Below are 23,421 nucleotides of genomic sequence, written 5' to 3' on the forward strand. Positions count from 1 at the left end.
ATTATACATTCTCTAATTGTGTAGAACTTATTGTAAATTAAGTAATGCAGATGTTTAACAATAATTTAACTCTTGAGGGAGTAAAATGAAACCAAATGGACCCGTAAGGGTCCATTTGGTTTCATTTTACTCCCTCAAGAGTTAAAGATCTATAAGGGTCCATTTGGTTTCATTTTACACTCTCAAGAGTTAAAGATCTATAAGGGTCCATTTGGTTACCAACTCTCCATCATTTAGCTGGGGCCCACCTGGAACCCCCTCAAGACCACTGGTGGTCCCCGGTACCACTGGTTGAGAACCACTGATTTACACCACTGATTCAGACACACTCGGCCTGATGATGATGATGATGTAACTTCATGATGATGTAACTTCATGATGATGTAACTACCATGAGGTCATCCTATGACATGTTGTGGTTCTTCTCTCTAGCAGCTTCTCAGGGAAATGACTAATATATATATATAACGGCAGCAGGAAGACAACTTAATCATAGGTGTGACAACCAACCACTCTGGGATGAGACATGCTATTTATTATGTATGCACACGCTATGTCATTTAGTCTGTGTATCATCTTATATATGAAGTTAAAGTTGTCTGTCTGTCTGTGTGGTTGGTTGGCGGGCGGGCGATGATGGTGCCCAAATATGGACTTACCGCCGGACATCAGCTCAAATTGTGGGTGTTTAGGCGATGGTTTCTGTTGTGTGAGACATCACACAGTGAGGGGGGAGGGGGGGTGTTTTATGTAGGTTTGGGATCCTTTGGGATTTTAAGGATTCAGGTTCTTTAACGATTTCCCTCTTTATCCATCCAACCTGGGAACGCACCTGTCTGTCATTTTAGATTTGAGCTATATGACCATTATTTTATGCTTTGGCTATTCAAAAGTAGCAGATCTACAAGCTTGTACGAGCTTGTAGATCTGCTACCTTTGGAAAATCTACATGTATTTTTGGAAACATTTTTAATTTAAGGTAATTCTTTTTAACCCATTAAGACCTGGAATGCATCTGTGTCACTTTAAGATTTATTTGGCTATTGAAAAATAGCAGATATACAAGCTCATAGCGCGGCACCGAGTGCCGCGCTATGAGCTTGTATATCTGCTATTTTTTGAAAAATCGTGAAAAAATATTTTTTTGATTTTTTTTTTTCAAAAAACTGTTAGGATTCAGAAAATGTTTAGAAGCGGCCTCAGGTCTTAATGTTAAAGGTCCCTGGACAAAATATTTTACAAATGTTTGCTTGAAAAATATATATATTCAAAGATTTGCACACAATTTCACGATTTTTCAAAAAATTGCAGATCTACAAGCTCATAGCGCTATGAGATATATATGTGATGCAGAGTGGAGCTTGATCAAGAAACAAAGAGACACAGAAAGAAAGAGAGAGGAGGGAGAGAGAGAGAGCCTATTTGACCCATGCAATAACCTGGCGACCCACTGAATGCTGGGGACCCACTGATTGAACACAGTGATTGACCCATAGACATTATAAAGTATGGACAAAGTTACGCCCATAGACTCTACACACCGTAAATTAATTTCAACCATTTTAAATCCGCCATCTTTCTATATCCTATGCACTTGGAAATGAATGCTATTGGTTGGGACCAGAGTGGGGGTGGGGAATGAATGAATGATATTGGTTGTGTAACTTGTCAATCAATTCCATCACAAGGTTGTCATGCCCCTCCTACAGCATACCCTACTTTATCATCAATTTTAAAATAATTGGGAGCATAATTGACCAAAACACATATCATGGTGATTGAAAGAAGACTGGAAGCATATAGTATTTATGACAATGTTTATTAAGGTAAGAAAATCAAGTCTAAAGTTCGGCAAAAACCCATCCGCTTGAATAGAGCCTAATTGCTTCTGACACCAGCAGGGGTAAAACAGCGAGACTACGGGCCATTCATATGAACTGTCTCTTCCTATAGGGCATCGCAGTTGCGGCCACTTCCTGGTTCCACTGCAAAATACTCAATGCATTTTTCCCATTGACATTTCCAAAAATATTTATATATCAATTAATTTAAGCCTAGAATCAAGCTATCCAGGATCCTGGTGAATCATGACCATTAAACATCTTTTTCTGTGATTTTTTTTTAATTTTATATTTAATGATATGATATACTATATTTAATAAATACCCTTTGTTTTGCCGTTTTCAAAAAAGTTTTTTCACAGAATCAAACGTTTTATGGTCATGATTCACCAGGATCCTGGATAGCTTGATTCTAGGCTTAAAATAATTGATATAAATATTTTTGGAAATGTCAATGGGAAAAATGCATTGAGTATTTTGCAGTGGAACCAGGAAGTGGGCGGGAACTGCGATGCCCTATATAGCCTCAATTTACGACTCTGAAGCTGGCCCCTTGGATTGAACACAGCGATCGAAAACACACTGATCGACCTGTTGAGAAGCACCGTTGCGTGTCAACGCGGTAACTGCGGGAACGCCGGACAGACAGTTTTATATACACGTGTATGAATACAGTAAAAGGTGAAAGTGCTTGGCAGGAAAAAAAAGGGCTTCAGCACAACGGTAGTGCAGTCATGCACACACACACTTGAATAATGCATAACATCGTATGACCGTACTGCACATTAACCCATTACGACCGGGAACGCGTCCGTGTCATTTTAACATTTCTTTGGCTATTAAAAAATCACACCCTGTGTGAAGGTAGCGGCGCCTTTGAATACATTATGTCATCGATATGTGTTTATAATGTGTTTATAGCCATGTGTCATGTGAAGCTTGACCAATCACTTTGTTGACGGGTCTGACCAATCAGAGCGTTGACGACAGATAAAGTTAAATTGAGGATCTAACTTTAAATAACTTACCTAGAAGGAGACTTTAGCCAAATAAAAATATATACAAAAAAAACCATGAGGAAATAAAAAATAAACCTTGACATCATAGTGATGTCATGAATAGTCCCCTTGCCTGACAAATCACAACCTTGACGGGCCTGACCAATCAGAACCTTGACGGGCCTGACCAATCAGAACCTTAACGGACTCTTGGATTCTCGATCGTCTCTATCAAACCATTCTGTCATAACGGATGACTGGGTCCCGAACTCAGACTTTCTATACATTCACCCTTCATCTGTTCTTGTATCTTTCTCTTTCTATTCGTCATATTAACTTTAAATAACTTACCTAGACGGAGACTTTAGCCAAATGAATAATAAGATGAAGTCATTGTCATCGTTTATATAGACATCGAATTCTATATTCATGACATCATAGTGATGTCATGAATAGTGACCAATCACAACTTTGGCGCACCTGACCAATCAGAACGTTGACGCACCTGACCAATCAGAACGTTGACGCACCTGACCAATCAGAACGTTGGCGCACCTGACCAATCAGAACGTTGACGCAAAAGCCAGGCATAGAGGGCTAATATCCGCTCTATACCTAAAGGTATAGAGCGGCTAGCGCCGCTAAAAAAATAGCAGATCTACAAGCTCACAGCGCGGCACCGAGTGCCGCGCTGTGAGCTTGTAGATCTGCTATTTTTTTGAAAAAAAAGATTTGTGCAAAAAATATACATATTTTTTTCAAAGCGAACATTTTTAACTCCGATCTGTGCTTCTGGGGGTCCCTGGAACAACATATTTTGAGATGGGGGGTCCGGGGGCCAAATTCATATCATTTTTTGGAGGTCCTTGACATGGAAAGGTCTGAGCACCACTGACATGGCAACGTAAAACTTTCAGTTTAGATTTAGAAGACATTTGTAGATGCGCGTCCCCGGATTTAATGGATTAAGTACAGGAGAGCTATGAAAAAATAATGCAAGCGTCACTGTGAATGAATGAATGTGCAGGGTAATGACTGTTAAAACCATGGAACCTTTTGTTAACAACTCATTCTAAAATGAGTCATTGAAGGTCTTGTCACACTGTTTACAGAGGACAGGTTCTTCCCCAGTGTGGAGACGCTGGTGTGCCGTCAGGTTACCTAATTGACGGAAACACTTGTCACACTGTTTACAGAGGAAACGTTTTTTCCCCCAGTGTGGAGACTCAGGTGTCTCTTAAGATTACCGAACACATTGAAGGTCTTGTCACATTGTTTACAGAGGAAAGGTTTTTCCCCAGCGTGGCGACGCTGGTGTCTCTTAAGATTACCCGAGTCATTGAAACCCTTTCCGCATTGTTTACAGAGGAAAGGTTTTTCCCCAGTGTGGAGACGCTGGTGTGTCTTCAGGTTATGTAAGGTATTGAAACCCTTTCCGCAGTGTTTACAGAGGAAAGGTTTCGTGAAAATGTGTGCAAATCTTTGAATATATATATATTTTTAAAGCGAACATTTTTAACTCAAATCCTTGCTTCTGGGGGGTCCCTGGAACAACATATTTCGATGGGGGTCTGCGGCCAAATACATATAAGTTTGGGGGTCCTTGACATGAAAAAGTTTGAGCACCACTGATATAGAAACATACGTTTTTCATAATACTGTTGGGATTTAGGAGACATGTAGAATCGGCTTCAGGTCTCAATGGGTTAAGTATATTTTGATTTAATGCCGACCACCTGAGCATATCAACATTATGAAGGATTATTCTTCATACTGTATGGTCTGATATATATATATATATATTGTTGGAAGTGGACAGTGGGCACCATACTCCTCTGGTCCTCTGCGATATCCGGACGTACGGTTCTGGAGATATGTAAAGGAGTGGTTCTCAAATTTTTTCATGTCAAGGACCCCCAAATTGATACTTATTAGCCCGCGGACCCCCATTTGAAAAGATATGCCAGGGACCCCCATAAGAGAAGATTTTTTTTACGGCTCTAGCAGTGATTATCAACCATTTTAATTTCAAGGACCCCCGGTTTGACAAGCATTAGGGCTACAGACCCCCATTTAATGGCATTTATATCACTTGGACCGCAATTTATATTGTAAAGTCTATGTCAATTTAACTTTAAATTTAAGGTTCCATTTGTACACTCTCAGAGTTACAGACCCATAAGGGTCCATTTGGTGCCTAATCTATCATTTAGTCGGGGACCCCCTGGAACTCCCTCAAGGACCCCTGGGGGTCCCCGGACCCCACTTTGAGAACCAATGATGTAAAGGACAGATACGCACACTCTGTGTAATTTATAGAAGGATATCCAGGACCATTAGGTTTTATGGAAGATGCTTCTGAACATGTATTGCCAGTTTGACCAATCCTATATTAAAATTAACTCATTGACTACCGTTGTTTGTACCAAGCTTGTAGATCTGCTATTTCCGAAAAACAATTGAAAATGTGTGCATATCTTTGAATATTTATATTTTTTAAAGCGAACATTTTTAACTCGCATCTTTGCTTCTGGGGGGTCACTGGCACAAAACATTTTCAGATTCGGGTCCGGATGGCCAAATGTATATCAATTTAGGGGTCCTTGGCATGAAAAAGGGTTGGAAACCATTGATTTAAGTAAGTCATCAGGAGACTGAATGCTGCTGCTTGAAGTGTGAATCCAGGCCATGATCCACATTCTATGATTAGCATAACATTGATAAAAGCAGATAAGAGCTGCTTTGCCCACGACCGCATCAAACCCAGCATTAACCAAGGACTAGGATTAAGTTAGGATGTCCAATCCAACACATGGCCTTCTTGTTTTTTTCCCCAGAAGAGGAAGGTCTCCCTTTATTATATTGTAGTTAATTCGGTCATATCAAAACGTCCATATTTTTGGGGTGAACGTTCGGGCGAAGAGACGCTGTGTGTGTGTGTGTGTGTGTGTGTGTGTGTGTGTGTGTGTGTGTGTGTGTGTGTGTGTGTGTGTGTGTGTGTGTGTGTGTGTGTGTGTGTGTGTGTGTGTGTGTGTGTGTGTGTGTGTGTGTGTGTGTGTGTGTGTGTGTGTGTGTGTGTTTCTTTTTACAGCAGTTGACCCGAAGTGCTTTCCAATCAAAGATTACCAGCAACAACAACATAACCATATAACCATATAACATAAGTTTAACACAGCAAAGAAAAGAAGCCCATACAAATCAAGAAGCACCTACGATACAACTAAATAGATGCAATGGCATTCTATAGAAAAAGGATGAAGTAATATGAAGAAAATTCAACTTTTTTTTACTAAATTTATTCCCAAACGGAGCTAAAAGCAAGAGAGAAGAGGCGGGTCTTTAAATTAGATTTAAAAGTAGTGTGGTGTAGTGAGGCAGGACTTAATGTGGGACAGGAGATCATACTCCACAGTTAACCCATTAAGACCTGGAACGCATCTGTGTCACTTTTTCATTTGCGCTAAAAAGCATTATTTTACACTTTGGCTATTCAAAAATAGCAGATCTACAAGCTCATAGCGCGGCACCGAGTACCGCGCTATGAGCTTGTAGATCTGCTATTTTTGAAAAATCGTGAAAATATGTGCAAATCTTTGAATATATATATATTGTTTTAAAGCGAATATTTTAATTCAAATCTTTGTATCTGGGGGTCCCCGGAACAACATATTTTGAGATGGGGGGGTCGGCGGCCAAATACATATCATTTTGGGGGTCCTTGACATGAAAAGGTTTGAGCACCACTGATATAGAAACATAGGTTTTCCAGAAAACTGTTAGGATTTAGAAGACATTTTGCAGAATCGGCCTCAGGTATTAATGGGTTTTAAGGGCCAGCGACGGACGAGGCCAAATCACCTTTTGGTTTTTAGACGGGTTGGAGGAGGTACTGAACGGATCTGTTGAGATGATGAGGACCTTAGAGCTCTTGAGGGCAGAACATGGACTTCAGCAGATCAGTGATGTACTGAGGACATGATCCATTCAGGGCTTTAAAAAAAATACAAGTCAAATCTTAAAATCAACTCTTTATTTCACTGCCAGGCAGGTCAAGACAAGAGTAGGTGTTGTGTGTTGTCTTTCCTTTGTTCCAGTTAACCCATTAAGACCTGGAACTGTGTCATTTTTAGACTTGAGCTAAAAAGCATTATTTTACACTTTGGGCTATTCAAAAATAGCAGATATACAAGCTCAGTGCCGCGCTATGAGCTTGTAGATCTGCTATTTTTGAAAAATCGTGAAAATATGTGCAAATCTTTGAATATATATATTTCTAAAGCGAACATTTTTATCGTTGCTTCTGGGGGGTCCCTGGAACAAAATATTTTGATGGGGGTCCGTGGCCAAATACATATAATTCTGGGGGTCCTTGACATGAAAAAGATTGAGCACCACTGATATAGAAACATACGTTTTTCAGAATACTGTTGAGCTTTAGGAGACATGTAGAATCGGCTTCAGGTCTCAATGGGTTAACATCCTAGCAGCTGCATGTTGAACCCTCCGTAGGCGAGGTTGGGTGTACAGAGTCCATCCCAAATACAACCAGTTATAGTTATCTAATTGAGAGTTGATAAAAGCATGGATAACTGTGTCAAGGTCCTTATGTGATTAAAACATCTTTAGTTTCTGAGTTCTGAGTTGGTCAAAACTACCTTTTACAACACTATACTTGTTTATAGAAATTCAAAGAGTCAAAAATGGACACCTAGGTTTTTTCTTTTTTTCTTTTTACCTCTTTTTCTCCCCAATTTAGTCATTCGAGCTTGTAGATCTAATATTTTTGAAACATTTTGAAAATTTGTGCAAATCTTTGAATATATATATATATATTTTTAAAGTGAACATGTTTTTAAACTATGTTGTTCCAGGGACCCCCAGAAGCAAAGATTTGAGTTGCAAATGTTCGCTTTAAAAACATATACATATTCAAAGATTTGGACACATTTTCACGATTTTTCAAAAAAATAGCAGATCTACAAGCTCATAGCGCGGCACTCGGTGTCGCGCTATGAGCTTGTAGATCTGCTATTTTTGAATAGCCCAAAGTGTAAAATAATGCTTTTTAGCTCAAATCTAAAAATGACACAGTTCCAGGTCTTAATGGGTTAAAAAATATACATATTCAAAGATTTTAACACATTTTCATGATTTTTCAAAAAAAATAGCAGATCTACAAGCTCATATTAGTGGGGCACTCGGTGCCGCACTATGAGCTTGTAGATCTGCTATTTTTGAGCTGCCAAAGTATAAGATAATGGTTATAGCTCAAATCTAAAATGACACAGATGCGTTCCTGGATTGAATGGGTTAATTTGGAGTAGCCCAAAACATTTTTAGCCCTCGTTTTCTCCCCAATGTAGTGGTTGGGGATGATGGGGTTCAGGGGAAACAAACCTACTTTCTATGACGTCAGTGAGCATCCTGAAGGGTACCCAAGGACCCGCCCACGTCACACATCAGCAACATTATGAAAATCACGTCACATTATTGTTCAGGTGAAATTCACCCAACGTTAGTGTTCTAGGGCAGTGGTTCTCAAACTTGTTCATGTCAAGGACCCCCAAATTGACACTTATTAGCTTGCGGACCCCCATTTGAAAAATATATGCCAGGGACCCCCACATAAGAGAAGATTTTTAAGGCTCTAGCAGTGATTTTCAACCATTTTAATTTGAAGGACCCCCAGTTTGACATGCATTAGGGCTACGGACCCCCATTTAATGGCATTTCTATCTCTTGGACCACAACTTATATAGTAAAATCTATGTTAAATTTAACTCTGAGAGTGTACAAATGGAACCAAATGGACCCGTTAGGGTCCATTTGGTTCCATTTGCGCACACTCAAGTTACACAGCCATAAGGGTCCATTTGGTTCCTATCCATCATTTAGCTGGGGACCCCCTGGAACCCCCTCAAGTACCCCTGGGGGTCCCCGGACCCCACTTTGAGAACCAACGTTCTAGGGTTAAAAATTCAAAATGATTCACTTTCAAGATTTTTCAAAAACATGTTAAAAAATAGCAGACGCACAAGCTCTGTGGGCTTGTAGATCTGCTATTTTTGAATAGCACAACGCTAAAATCTAAAATCACCACAGATTGCTCTCAGAGTTTTAACAGGTTAATCTGTTCATCGAGAAGCATTTCAGTTTTTTTTTTTTTTTTTTATAATGGATCAGCTACTTTCACACTAACATTTTTTATAAATGTGTCATAAATCATAACGGAGGCAGAAGTTTGAAATAATTGTGATATTGATTCAGCTCTGATGAGAACTCTTCTCATTAGGTCTGAAACTATCTGATTCTCTTATAAGTGGTTATTGTATCGATTACTTTTTTGAATTAATCCAAACATAATCAAGAAGTGTGTTTTTGGGGGATAATAATAATAATAATAGTGTTGAATAGATTTTTTTTATAATCGACTAAACCAATGAATTAACTAACACCCTGTTTTAGTTGCAGAAAACTCTTATCTCCAACTTTTTGTGTTTGTTTTAATTTTAATTAACACCCCTACTACATCAAACTACAGCGTGACACAAAAGTAGCAGATCTACAAGCTCGAAACGTGGCGCGAAGAGATGCGTTTTAGGTTTGTAGATCTGCTACTTTTGATGCTTTTTGACAGTGATGGAAAGTAACTATTAAAGTAAAAAGGTTACTCAAAACTCTGCTTACACTGTACATGTACTTAGAGTATTTCCAATTTTCCAATTTGCAATACTTTTACTTCTACTCCACTACATCTAAGAGGCAAATATTGTCCCTTTATTCCACTACAAGTATTTGAAAACTTTAGTTACTTTAAATATATAAAGTATTATTTTATAAAACATACATTAACCACTTTAGCCCTATTTTATACCTAGGCTATTTGAAAATAGCAGATCTACAAGCTCACAACGCGTCGCGATGCGACGCGTTGTGAGCTTGTAGATCTGCTATTTTCAAATATTTAGTACTTTAACTTTTGGTACTTTAAGTATATTTTGATGCCAATACTTTTGTACGTTTACTCAAGTAACATTTTTAAAACAGGCCTTTTACTTGTAACAGAGTATTTTATATATTGTGGTATTGCTACTTTTTCTTAAGTAAAATATCTGAGTACTTCTCCCGCCACTGACTTTTGAATTTGAATCCTGAAAAGTAACAGTTTTGGACATATGAGGTTTACACCGCGTCAGAGATCATATATTTGATTATTTTCTTTCTAAAGTTATGGTAACAGCCTGCAGTAGAATACAGTCATAGATAATGATAACAGCCTGCAGTAGAATACAGTCATAGATAATGGTAACAGCCTGCAGTAGAATACAGTCATAGATAATGGTAACAGCCTGCAGTAGAATACAGTCATAGATAATGGTAACAGTCTACAGTAGAATACAGTCATAGATAATGATAACAGTCTACAGTAGAATACAGTCATAGATAATGGTAACAGTCTACAGTAGAATACAGTCATAGATAATGGTAACAGTCTACAGTAGAATACAGTCATAGATAATGATAACAGCCTGCAGTAGAATACAGTCATAGATAATGATAACAGTCTGCAGTAGAATACAGTCATAGATAATGATAACAGTCTACAGTAGAATACAGTCATAGATAATGGTAACAGCCTGCAGTAGAATACAGTCATAGATAATGATAACAGTCTACAGTAGAATACAGTCATAGATAATGGTAACAGCCTGCAGTAGAATACAGTCATAGATAATGATAACAGTCTACAGTAGAATACAGTCATAGATAATGGTAACAGCCTGCAGTAGAATACAGTCATAGATAGTAAAAAAAAAGGAAGTCTTGCAACTGTCTTTTTCACAGAAACTTCAATCTAACCACGTTTGGATCCCTTCGGATCTTCTTCAGGTTTAAAGGTGAGCTAACCTTAACCTGAAGAAGATCCGAAGGGATCGGAAGAAACGTTGGAAAAAGTGATTTTATTGTCTCCGCCAGGCCGAAGGCATGGTGGAGAGTATGTTTTCGTTTGATTTCCTTTGGTTCCACCAAGCTAACATTGGTCAAGCATCACGTGACAATATGTTGAAAGGGTGTGCTTTGATTGGCTAGCGAGACGCATGACGAAATACATACCTATAAATAGGTGAGTCACTTCGAAACATTGCATTGCATGTTTCGAAGTGACATCAGTGCCATCAGCCAAGCTAACATTTAGTCAGGAGATATTAGCAGAAAAAGTTCCAATCTTGGAATAAATTCCTTACCAAAAATCCTCACCAATGTGGGTCTGCTGGCGGAGACTTGTGCTCCGAGGAGCACATTTTCTAGTTTAGTAATGTTTCTCTTTGTACTGCAGTTTTGGCTCAGTGTGTGTGTATGTTGGGGGGGGGTGCATGAATTTGATAATTCAATCATAGACCACAGAAAAGGAATAGGAGTAGATCTGCACTATCCTTAACTAGGGCCGTCACCATTATGACATTTTACTGGACGATTAATTGTGATCAGCCCATTCACTCGGGGAACGCATCTACGAAACGTCTTCCAAATCCTAACAGTTTTTTGAAAAAAGTTGTTCAGGGGTTCTCAAACTTATTCATGTCAAGGACCCCCAACATTATATGTATTTGGCCAGGGACCCCCAGAAAGCAAAGATTTGAATTACAAATGTTAGCTTTAAAAAATATGAAAAACAAATTCAACATGGAAATGATTATGACGATTTATGCCAAAGATAATTGCGATTGCGTTTAGGCCAGGGGTCTTCAACGTTTTCAGGCCAAGGACCCCTTGGCTGAGAGAGAGAGAGAAAGCAGGGACCCCCATTATATATTATATAAAGTATTTTTTATTTTCATAGATTTCATAGGCAGCTTCATAGACTTGTTTCACAGCACTATCATGTTGGATTCATGTTAATGTGTATTTCCAGACATTTAACCTAATGCTCTAAAAACGATACTTAGTAAACCTGACCTTTCACTCTGTACTTTCACTCTTTTTCCCCCCTATACCGAACCACTTTGCCGAAAATAGCAGATCTACAAGCGCACAACGCCTCGCAGCGCGAGGCGTTGTGCGCTTGTAGATCTGCTATTTTTGGCTAAAGTTCTCCTCAGAATAGGGATGCTTGGTTGAAGTGGTTAATGTAAAAATCACAAAGATTTGGCGGACCCCCTGTAGTAACTCTGAGGACCCCCTTGGGGTCCCGGACCCCCTGTTGAAGACCTCTGGTTTAGGCGATGATGTAATAATGGTGACAGCCCTGTCGTTGACATGAAAACGTTTTGAGAACCACACTGGCCCAGATGACAACTCCACTATTTTAGCCAAACTCCACCATGTCCTGCAGGCTGACATCAAAAAGCAAAGCAAAGTTTGTTGTTTACCCAGGGTGTCGGACTAAGCACGAAGCTTGTTTCCAGCCGGACCCTGCATGGAAGCCTTGCTCAAGGGCTATTCAGCGGTGATTCATGATTGATGTGATGAATTGGGGAATCGAACTAGGGACCTTCCGGTATCAAGGCCGCCCCTCTAACCACTAGGCCACCGCTGCCACAAACGTTGGATGTCTGACAACTTCTCTCCAACTTAATGATGCTAAAACCCCAGGTTTGTGTTGTTCAACAACAACCCGCCCCGAGACAGAAGAACATAACCTCGCCTCATTACTTTCAGATCTACAACCCTATGGTGGAAAGTAACTAAGTACAATTCTGTGGTATTTGTACTTTACTTGAGTATTTCCAATTTCCAGTACTTTTACTTCCACTCCACTACATCTCAGGGGCACATATTGTACTTTTACTCCACTACATTTATTTGAAAACCTCACTTCCTAGTTACTTTTCAGATATGAATTATGATATAATGAAACATACATTAACCACTTTAAACCTATTGTATGCCTAGGCTATTTGAAAATGGCAGATCTACAAGCTTGCGACGCGTTGTGAGCTTGTAGATCTGCTATTTTCAAATATTTAGGACTTTTACTTTTGGTACTTTAAGTACATTTTGATGCCAAGACTTTTGTACTTTTACTCAAGTACATTTTGAATTCTGGACTTGTACTTGTAACAGAGTGTTTTTATATTGCAGTATTGGTACTTTTACTTAAGTAAAGAATTTGAGTACTTTTTCCACCACTGCCCGATACTGCCTTCTCCTGAAGGTTGTGTAAAGAAAGTCCTTAAAGTCTTCTTTTTTTTACCACCTTAGAAACATTGTTAAAATCAAACCCTTTCTCTCCACCTCTTCGACCTAACAAAATGTATCCGTGCCTTTTATTTATCCACGCCTTGACTACTGTAATTCCCTCTATATTCCTGGCTCTGAAAAAAATTAAATAAAACAAATCTCTCCAGCGCCTGCAGCTGGTTCAGAATGCAGCAAGCACAGCTTCTATCTGGCTACTGAACATTTGATCACATAACACCTTGCACTCGCTGCCCATTTATTTTTTAATTGGGTTTAAAATTGTCTTAACCCATTAAGACCTGGGACGCATCTGTGTCATTTTTAGATTTGAGCTAAAAAAGCATTATTTTACACTTAAAATATAGCTTGTAGATCTGCTATAAAATAGCAGATCTACAAGCTCATAGCGCGGCACTCGGTGCCGCGCTATGAGCTTGTAGATCTGCTATTTTTGAAAATTTGTGCAAATCTTTGAATATATATTTTTTCAAGCGAACATTTGTAACTCAAATCTTTGCTTCTGGGGGGTCCCTGGAACAACATATTTTGAGATGGGGGTCCGCGACCAAATACATATAATGTTGGGGGTCCTTGACATGAAAAAGATTGAGCACCACTGATATAGAAACGGACGTTTTTCAGAAAACTGTTGTGATTTAGGAGACATGTAGAATCGGCTTCAGGTCTTAATGGGTTAATTACCTACAAGGCCCCCCTCCTACATTATGGGATTTGCTCAACACCCCCCCTCCCTCCCCCTCTTGAAAACAAAAGGTTTATTTGTGTGTTTGAAAAGGCCATTGCATTGACTTACTCGGCCCCACACAAAAAAAATATATATATTACAAACTCATTAAAAAACAAGAACATTAAATTGCATTAATTCACATCACAGTTACATCAATATCAATGTAAATCAATCTGAATGTAACGCCTACAATTCCTAGAGCTTGTCAGGGTGGGGGGTCCCCAGTTCAAATATGATTATTTTGGGGGGGGGTCGCGGCCTTGGTCTAATGCAACTAATTATAAAGATTAAGTTAGGAAATCTCATTATTTTGTTCCTTTTCCACTGAACAGCGTGCAGCCTACCCATGGCTGAGGCCTCCCTCTCTCTCCTCATGCTAACTGTTGGCCTCTCTACCACCCCCATCCCTGCAGTGATAGAAATGTGTTTTAATCACAGGGAAGCTTCCTGTATCGTCCACTCTCATCATCACAGTCCGTCCACTTCTGCCTCTTCACATCAACGCAATTCAGCTCATCTTCTGTCAGGCTGTCTCAACGCCACGTTAATGACCCAGGACATTAATGACCCAGGACATTAATTGGGTCACTTAAAATGAACCACTTTCAACCTAGCTTGGGATCAATACTATTTTTGGGGTTTCTGATCCGGTCGGAGCGTTATGTCATCAGGCGGCCGGAACCAACGACCGGAACCTCAGGCGCTGTGCATCTCCTCATCTCGTCACTACGTGCCGCGCTATGAACTTGTAGATCTGCTATTTCTGAATAGCCAAAGTATAAAATAATGGTTCAAGTGGTTAAAATGATTGTGGCGCCATTTTAGCTTGTTTTGCTGGGGACCCTCTGGTATCCCCCCCCCCAAGGACCCCTGGGGGTCCCCGGACCCCACTTTTAGAACCAATGGTCTACTATAATGAGCATGAACTTGCAAATCGCTCACAAAAATACTTTGAAAAGTTGTGAGCTTGTAGATCTGCTATTTTTGGCCAACGTTCTCCTCAGAACATGCTAGGGTTCAAGTAGTTAATGTAAAAAGATTTTGCGGCCCCCCCTTTAGTAACTAACTCCTGAGGACCCCCTGAGGGTCCCGGACCCCCTGTTTGAAGACCCCTTGGTGTAGATTGTCGTCAGAGGCAGTGAGTTATAATGTGTGTCAGCTTTTGTTGCTGCCAGCGTTTGGCTGTGAGCGATACGAAAAAAAAGGAAAAAAACCCTGTTTGATTGTGCCTTTGTACACACAGTGCTATCATCCCACAACACAGAGCCACTGAAGACCGTCTCCAAGGCTTGTACTTGTTGTAGCCCACTTTATGCTCTACCATATTAAATAAATAATAAGTCCAGCTCTGTGAGCCTGTGTCAGAGCCCACGCAGAAAGAAAGAGAGAGAGAGAGATATCTCTGTCTCAGTGGTGCTGAAAGACACATGCAATAGGACATTATGGATACTCTTGGATATATGGAGACAACACAGTAGTTGTGCCTGAGGTAATGCCAACTAGCCTACCAGCAATAGCGTTAGCTATTCATGATCGTCTCCTCTTTTAATAACACAACTCTCCGAGGGGGAATGAGACTGATCGCATCCCTGATTTTCCTCCTGATGGACTTGCATGCATTTTTTTACTCTTGCAATGCATCTCTTTTTGCACTTTTTTGCACTCTTTCTTTCTTTAAATCTGTATGCGATTTCCATCATTATTCTGTTATTATCTATGCTGCTGCATTGTCTGAAGGAAGACAAACCAAAATAAGTTTTACTCTTATGTACCTGTACACAACATGTAACAATAAAGTACAACCTTGAACGGTTATAGTCATCGTGCTCGGTGTGAACGGCCGCTGATTTTTCAAACTATATCTTCTCAGTAACAGTGTAGGTTTACAGGAGACTGCGTTGCTGCTCGCTATCGAGCCTGGCTCTTTAGCCGACAGGTACTGTAACATGCGCGCCTCGTAACTATGCGGCCCGGGGCTCGCCTCCCGGGCCGGCTCAGCGCTACATCGGTGGCATGGATCTGTGGCAGAACGGGCAGTCACATGCTCAAGTCGACGGCACGCTACCTGCCACGTCGCGGAGGTCCCGCCAGTCAGTCAAGCTTTAGCCTCGGAAACCCAGCCTTTTTTTTTTTGTTTCAAAAGAAAAAAGTCTGGGCGAACGGTGCAGGAACGATGGTCTTAGGACCTTGTTAACTCCTAACCAACCAGAGTGCAGAGGGGCGTCGCTCTAAATTTGGTGACGTCAGCGTGCTCCGTGCACAGACCGGAGGGGGGGGAGGGGTGGAGGGGAGGCGGGGACATAGATTGGTGAAGCAATCGGAGGACGCGGCTGCTCCGGGCGCCTGGGTTTGGATCCGCCCTTCGAGACCATGGATTGCTCTCGTTCTCTCAGTCTAGTCAAGCTTAGCTTCTGCCTGGAGCACGTGGACACGCTTCCAGGTGGGGGTGGGGGTGGGGGGGGGGGACTCGACATCGAGTCTGTCTCTTTAGCTGACTGGTAACGTACAGGACGGCCCGGGTTCGCCTTCCGGTCAGATCGACGCTGCAACAGTACTTGATGTCAAGGGTCTTCATTTATACCTTGTTGCTTGCCACTGTCTTGCATCGCAAATAGCAGATCTCGGCGCTCACAGCGTGTTGCATGCAACAAAGCATAACTCAACATGTTGTCCTCTCTCTCTCTCTCTCTCTGTCTCTCTCTCTCTCTCTCTCTCTCTCTCTCTCTCTCTCTCTCTCTCTCTCTCTCTGTCTCTCTCTCAGGGATTTGACCAGCTGAGGATAGAGGGTCTACTGTGTGACGTGACACTGGTGGCCGGAGACGGAGACGAGCCGTTCCCTGTGCACAGAGCCATGATGGCCTCCTCCTCAGACTACTTCAAAGCCATGTTCACAGGTTGGTACATTCACTGCTCTGTTGTGTAGTTACCTCACCATGATGGAACTTCAGAGGTGGACAAGAAATCAAAAATAATTGCTGCATTGATTAGAAATTGATCATTCAAAATATGCTCCCCATTGACTTACATTGTACGGAGGGAACAGCTCTCAAAGTCACTCTTTTAGCATGTAAACGAACACAAACAAAGATGATTTCTTTTCAGCCTGATTATTCAGAAAACCCCAGACCACAGAAAATCCACTGAATGTTCAAAGTTCAGACTTTTTGGGTGTAATTGAGGTCATAAAACCCCCAAAAAAACATAAAAACTAAAAAAAGTGAAAATGAATGTCATAGAACCTTTAACATCCTGTTGATTTTACTATTATTAGGAAGAAAACCCAGACTGAATCTGCGGATCCGGATATTCAAATAGTAAAATCAACAGGAAGTTGACATTTATATATATATTAAAAAATCACACCCTGTGTGAAGGTAGCGGCGCCTTTGATACATTTTGTCATCGATGTGTGTTTATTATGTTTATAGCCACGTGTCACGTGAAGCTTGACCAATCACTTTGTTGACGTACGCACCTGACCAATCAGAACGTTGACGCACACGGACAAAGTCAGGCTCTATACCTAAAGGTATAGAGCGGCTAGCGCCGCTAAAAATAAACAGTACGGGGTTTGGTGATGTTCTATATTGTCTGAATCAACTTTGTTTGTGTTTGTTTACGTGCTAAAAGAGTGACTTTGAGAGCTGTTTCACTGTACAATGTAAGTCAACGAGGAACATATTTAGAAGTCTCACATGTTCACAGGTACCTTCACTATTTATGAAAATATGTAACGTGAAAGTGGTTAAGTGTGTCTGTGGGTTTTATAAATATTGAACCAATGAAAAGTATTAACATGAGATTTGTGACTAAATAGCTACAGTGGCTCCATTGGAATACAGGTTGTTTTTTTCCATTTCGTGACAAGTAAGAAGTAACAAACAGTGTTGGTAGATGATGAGGTTTTCTACCACATCACCCTGAGGTGTGTGGAATGCTCATGCAGGCATTCGCTGGCTGTGACCGCCGTGTTAACAGAGTCGACGCCAAACGGGTGGGAGGGGAAACGAGCTGCTCGCCGGATGAAAACAAAGTGTGGAGGTGGATGAGTGCTGCTGGGCGCCCGGGGAACAGCTGTCTCTGTGAGGCTCCAAGGAGGACGACTGCCATTTGGGATCAGCTTTGTTTAATTCAGTCGTTCTTAAAGGGATATTTCACTTTAAGAAAAAAAAAGATATATATTTTTTTAAACGTTTTATCATCTACTCAGGCTTTTGGGAGCACCCTGGACAGTTTTTAAGTGGCCTGATTCAGTATTTAGATATTTGATATTCATTTTATCAGACAATATGAAACTCCATTTTAACCATGTTAGATTCATCGAAAACAGTGTCCTTGATTCTGATGACACATATTCCCTCCTAATACGTGAGGGGGCCGTGTTTTTTTTCAATGAATCTTTTCATTTATTTTTATGGAGAATGAAAAAAATAAAATACAATACAAAAATGAAATGAAAAAATGAAAAAAGTAATTGAAAAAACACGGCCCCCTCCTCACGTATTAGGAGGGCAGTATGAGTCACCAGAACCAAGGACGGTGTTTTCAATGAATCTATCATGGTTAAAATGGAGTTTGAAGTTACAATGGGTTTGTAAATGAAGGGGGCGTGTCTGATAAAATAAATGTCAAAAATCTAAATACTGAATCGAGCAACTTAAAAACTGTCCGGGGTGTTCATAAAAGCCTGATTAGACGATACAGTGAACCAATGTTTTTTGTTAAAGTGAAATATCCCTTTAACCCATTAAGACAAGACTCTACAAATGCCTTCTAAAGCAGTGGTTCTCAAACATCTTTGTGCCCAGGACCCCCACATTGAGACATATTTGGCCGCAGACCCCCATCATGAAAATGTTTAGTGCCAGGGACCCCCTCAAGAGAAGATTGTTGTTAACTTTATTCAACATTTTTCAAACATTTTAAGGATTTTCCAAAAATGTTCAAAAATAGCAGATGTACAAGCTATCTGCTATTTGTGTTGTTTTTTTTATCACGATAAACGATAACGATTATCGTCCCATTTCTAGTTGTAAGCTTGTAGATCGGCTAGTTGACGTGATACTGTCATACGTCCAAAGTAAGATATAAGTAAAGGGCATGAATTTATGAAAAAAATAACCAAAAAAGAGATACAAGATTTCTGGTGCAATCTTTTGGATTTGACTGTGACTGATCCCAGTGTATCATCATTTATTTGACACATTTCTTTAAATCAGTGAATGTGTACCCTCCCTCTTGTTCTTTCTTTTTTTTTTAACTCATTGAGTGCCATTCACGTGTTTCACATGTTTTAACGCTATGGTGCAACGTGCCAATCATGTGTTAAATGTGATTGGCAAAAAGTAGTAAAAAAAAAAACTAGAAAATGTGCTCCTCGGAGCACAGGTCTCCACCAGTACTGTTCCTGATTAATCCTGTCTTACCTCACTTCAAAAGATATAAATGATCTTTTGAAGTGACACACCTATTTATAGGACTCTATTTCATCATGCGTCTCGCTAGCCAATCAAAGCACACCCTTTCAACATATTGTCACGTGTCACGTGAAGCTTGACCAATGTTAGCTTGGTGGACACACGGAAGGACGAGAACGAAAACATAGTCTCCTGGCGGAGACAAATATATATATATATTTTTTTTGTTCAGAACCCAAGATATCATCATCTGAAGATTTGCAGCTCCATCCACTCCTTGTTTAACTTATAACTGAAAAAGTCTGCATCTCGCTTCCTAAGCACTTTTTTTTTACTTTGAAAAATCGTACTGGCCAGAAATAGACAGAAATAATTTGGGCACTCAATGAGTTAAGTTAGCCAGTGTCTACAGCCTCCCAGCACTGCCTTTTAAAAGGACATCGTGTCTTTTATTATTCATGAAAAGGTCCAATGCTTGAAAACCATTATCCAAGTTAAATCTTTGGTGTAGAGAGTGTTCCTCAACAGCCTCCATCCCTACACTGTCGTATTAAAGACCAGTCAGAGATGACTAAAGTCGGGCCTTTTTTCAATAATTCATAAAGGTTCAGTCATGCATACAATCATGCTACGCTCATAGTTTAATACATGTCCTGATTGTCAGTGGTGGAAAAAGTACTCCCATTTTGTATTTAACCCATTGAGACCTGAAGCCGATTCTACATGTCTCCTAAATCTCAACAGTATTGTGAAAAACGTATATTTCTATATCAGTAGTGCTCAATCTTTTTCATGTCAAGGACCCCCAAAAGTTATATGTATTTGCCCGCAGACCCCCATCAAAATATCTTGTTCCAGGGACCCCCCAGAAGCAAAGATTTGAGTTACAAATGCTCGCTTTAAAAATATATATATTCAAAGATTTGCACACATTTTCACGATTAAAAAAAAATAGCAGATCTACAAGCTCATAGCGCGGCACTCGGTGCCGCGCTATGAGCTTGTATATCTGCTATTTTTGAATAGCCAGAGTGTAATATAATGCTTTTTAGCTCAAATCTAAAAATGACACAGTTCCAGGTCTTAATGGGTTAAGTGAAAGTATCAATACTGCAATTTAGAAATACAAAAGTATTGGTATCAAAATGTACTTAAAGTACCAAAAGTAGAAAGTAGTCATTATGCAGAGTGGCCCATTTCACAACTTTTCAATCGTATAAAATGTACAAAAATCTTTTGAAAATAGCAGATCTACAAGCTCACAATGAGCTTGTAGATCAGCTATTTTCAAATGGCCGAAATGTATATAGGGTTGAAGTGGTTAATGTATGTTTTGTAATAATAATCAAAATCTACAAAGTAACTAGTAACTAAAGTTTTCAGATAATTGTAGTGGAGTAAAAGTACAATATGTGCCTCTGAGATGTAGTGGAGTAGAAGTAAAAGTATTGGAAATTGGAAATACTCCAGTAAAGTAAAAAATACCTGAACATTTTACTCAAGTACAATAGTTGAGTAAATGTACTTAGTTACTTTCCACCACTGCTGATTGTTATGTAACACATTCATGAAGCATTATGGAACACTCTTGTAAAGGAAAGACAGACTCATTTATTTTAAGGCTCTTCCAAATTCCGTCCACGACTGAATAAAGATTAAACTGCCTCATAAAAAATGCCTTCTTTTTACTCTGTGTCTTTGCACAGTAAAACATTTAGGCTAAAAAAGGATTGCACAAAAAACAAGAAATGACCAAAGTCATAATATAGCCGCTTGCGGCAGGCTTTTTTTTGCCCCAATCTTTTCATAGACCTGATTACTTGTTTTTTGGATTGCTTGTTTCTCTCACCAAACCTGGCACAGAATCTGCGACGCTAAACGCTCTAATGTTTTTTATATAAGTGGTGGCAACATTTTGTGACACCACACGGGTCTTCCCAACAATAGCTAAGATTGAAGTCAGTGTGAACATGGCCAAATAATAACTTAATAGCCAAACTAGGTCTAATGAAGCACGCTAGCATTTAGGCTAACCCTCCTGCCTGTGGCTGCAGTAAACGTGCACTGTGTCTGTGAATGAGGGGAGCGCAGCGGAAGCACGGTTACTGCGGGGGGGCGGGCCGTCTCCCCATTCGTGTCGCCATTGGCTTAAAGGAGTGAAGGGCAGCCAGGACAGCCAATGACACTTAGGTGTCACTCAGGTGTCGCTTGGGTGTCGGACTAGGTCTTAGTCTGTCTGTAGAGCCGCCAGCTTTCAGCAAGCGGCTAAAAAGTCCTGGGTACTTATTTCCATTGTGGTCCTCCTACTGTACTGTATTCAATTCATCACCCTGTAAACTCTCCATTGGTCCACCAGGTGGCATGAAGGAGCAGGACCTGATGTGCATCAAGCTGCACGGTGTGAACAGGATAGGACTGAAGAAGATCATAGACTTCATCTACACGGCCAAGCTGTCTCTGAACATGGAGAACCTCCAGGACACTCTGGAGGCCGCCAGCTTCCTACAGATACTCCCTGTGCTCGACTTCTGCAAAGTCTTTCTCATATCTGGGGTAAGATGAGTTAGTTAGTTAGTTTATTTATTTCGGTCATGATTTCTTTTTACAACAAAACATTTGAACATACAGTACATCTTAGTCAACATGTTGACTATTTGGCCGAAAAGGTATGGCCTGAAGCCGAAGCTTATTTTGCCCACCTTATTACCATTTAAAATAAATTATCATAGTAGCTTAAAGAAAACGTAAGCGCAAACAAAAGAAAACGAACTAGCACAAACTTCAAATATTACATTTCAGAACAGATGAAACAAAACAAGAAAAAGTGAAGGAATAAAAAATAAAAAAATCTCTAATTTACATTATCTTTTCAGACGTGATCAATTTGTACCTTTTGCAAATTTAATTATAACAATATCTTCTATCACTAATATCGTTGTTACTATCGCTATTTAGAATTCATTACTATTTTTATTTACTTAATAATTACATTTTCTATTTTCTTTCAAAATACTAGGTTACATTTGTATCAATGTATACATATGAGTCCTACTGGACAAATGAGTGTTCATTTTGACAGCAAATTTGAACCATGGGGTCAGTTTTAGTCAGTCTTTTGAATACAATTTAATCTAGTTTTAGTCATATTTTAGTCATCTGAAAAGCTTTAGTTTTAGTGTGGTTTTATTCGACTCAATATCGTAAGATTATAGTCGAATACATTACGTTAATTTTGTCGACAAAAAATATATTTTGGCGGTGCCTTGATGGCGTCGTAACGGCTGATTTTACACTTGGTTGCGTGCTGAAGATAGCAGATCTACAAGCTCGCGTCGTGAGCTTGTAGATCTGAGTGCAACACCCGAGAGCGACCACGCATAAAATGACTCGTCTTTTAGTTCCGCTGGATCTCTTCTCCACTAATAGTCCCTCACTAACATTTTAGTCTAGTTTTTATTTGTCAATTGTCAATATATTTAGTCTTAGTTTTAATCATCATAGCTTAGTTTTTATTTCGTTTTTTAGTTTTTATTTAGTTATCATCAGTGGAAAAAGGTTGTGGACGATAATTTTTCGTTATAGTTTTAGTCGACGAAATCAACACTGATTCCTACTAGGCCTGACCTCAATTAGTCCATGATTCGACTAATCGATCAAGGGAGTGTGATTCGACTGAATCTCTCAGTCGAATCATGCAACAAAAATTTGACTGAGAGATTGGCCTAATTTGTCATATTGATTAACTAATAGTTTGCCAAAAAAAAGCATATACATCATGATTTATTGAGAGAAATCAAGCAAGTATATGTTAAATCAGACATTAAGCACCCCCCACACAGCCCAAATGGAATGATCCTCTATTGCATAGTTTATTTTCTTTGTTCCATGATTCAACTGGGAGATTGGCAGTTGAATCAGTCTGGTTCCACTGCCAATCTCTCAGTGGAATCATGCATATTTTTATTTTTATTTTTTGTGGCTGATTCGACTGCCAGTCGGCAACTTTTGGCCAATCATATTGGACTATATAAATTCTTAGTCGGGGACGGGCCTAATTCCTACTGTACAATAAATACTTCCTGCGCAATGGATCACTGTATATTTCTAACAACATGGTTTTAGTGAAAACGTTGCAGCTGTGGCTACAGCCGCTGTTGACGATGAATATAAACCACCAACTTAGCAATACAGTTTCTCACTATACTCTGCTTAACCCATCCAATCCGGGAACAACG

The 23,421-nt window shown here is 39.8% G+C and overlaps 1 protein-coding gene across 3 annotated transcripts in view; it reads left to right on the forward strand.

The window, feature by feature from the left end:
- Nucleotides 1–23,421, forward strand: part of klhl13 (kelch-like family member 13) — a 104,708-nt gene that overhangs the window by 51,477 nt on the left and 29,810 nt on the right. For all 3 annotated transcript variants that reach the window (XM_084073754.1, XM_084073753.1, XM_084073755.1), the window contains 2 exons: nucleotides 16,531–16,663; nucleotides 21,543–21,739. In XM_084073754.1, the coding sequence (XP_083929880.1) occupies nucleotides 16,531–16,663; nucleotides 21,543–21,739 (330 nt within the window). The remainder of the gene's footprint in view (nucleotides 1–16,530; nucleotides 16,664–21,542; nucleotides 21,740–23,421) is intronic.

The sequence above is a fragment of the Gymnoscopelus microlampas genome, assembly GCF_963454915.1.
Source record: "Gymnoscopelus microlampas genome assembly, chromosome: 12".
NCBI lineage: Eukaryota > Metazoa > Chordata > Actinopteri > Myctophiformes > Myctophidae > Gymnoscopelus > Gymnoscopelus microlampas.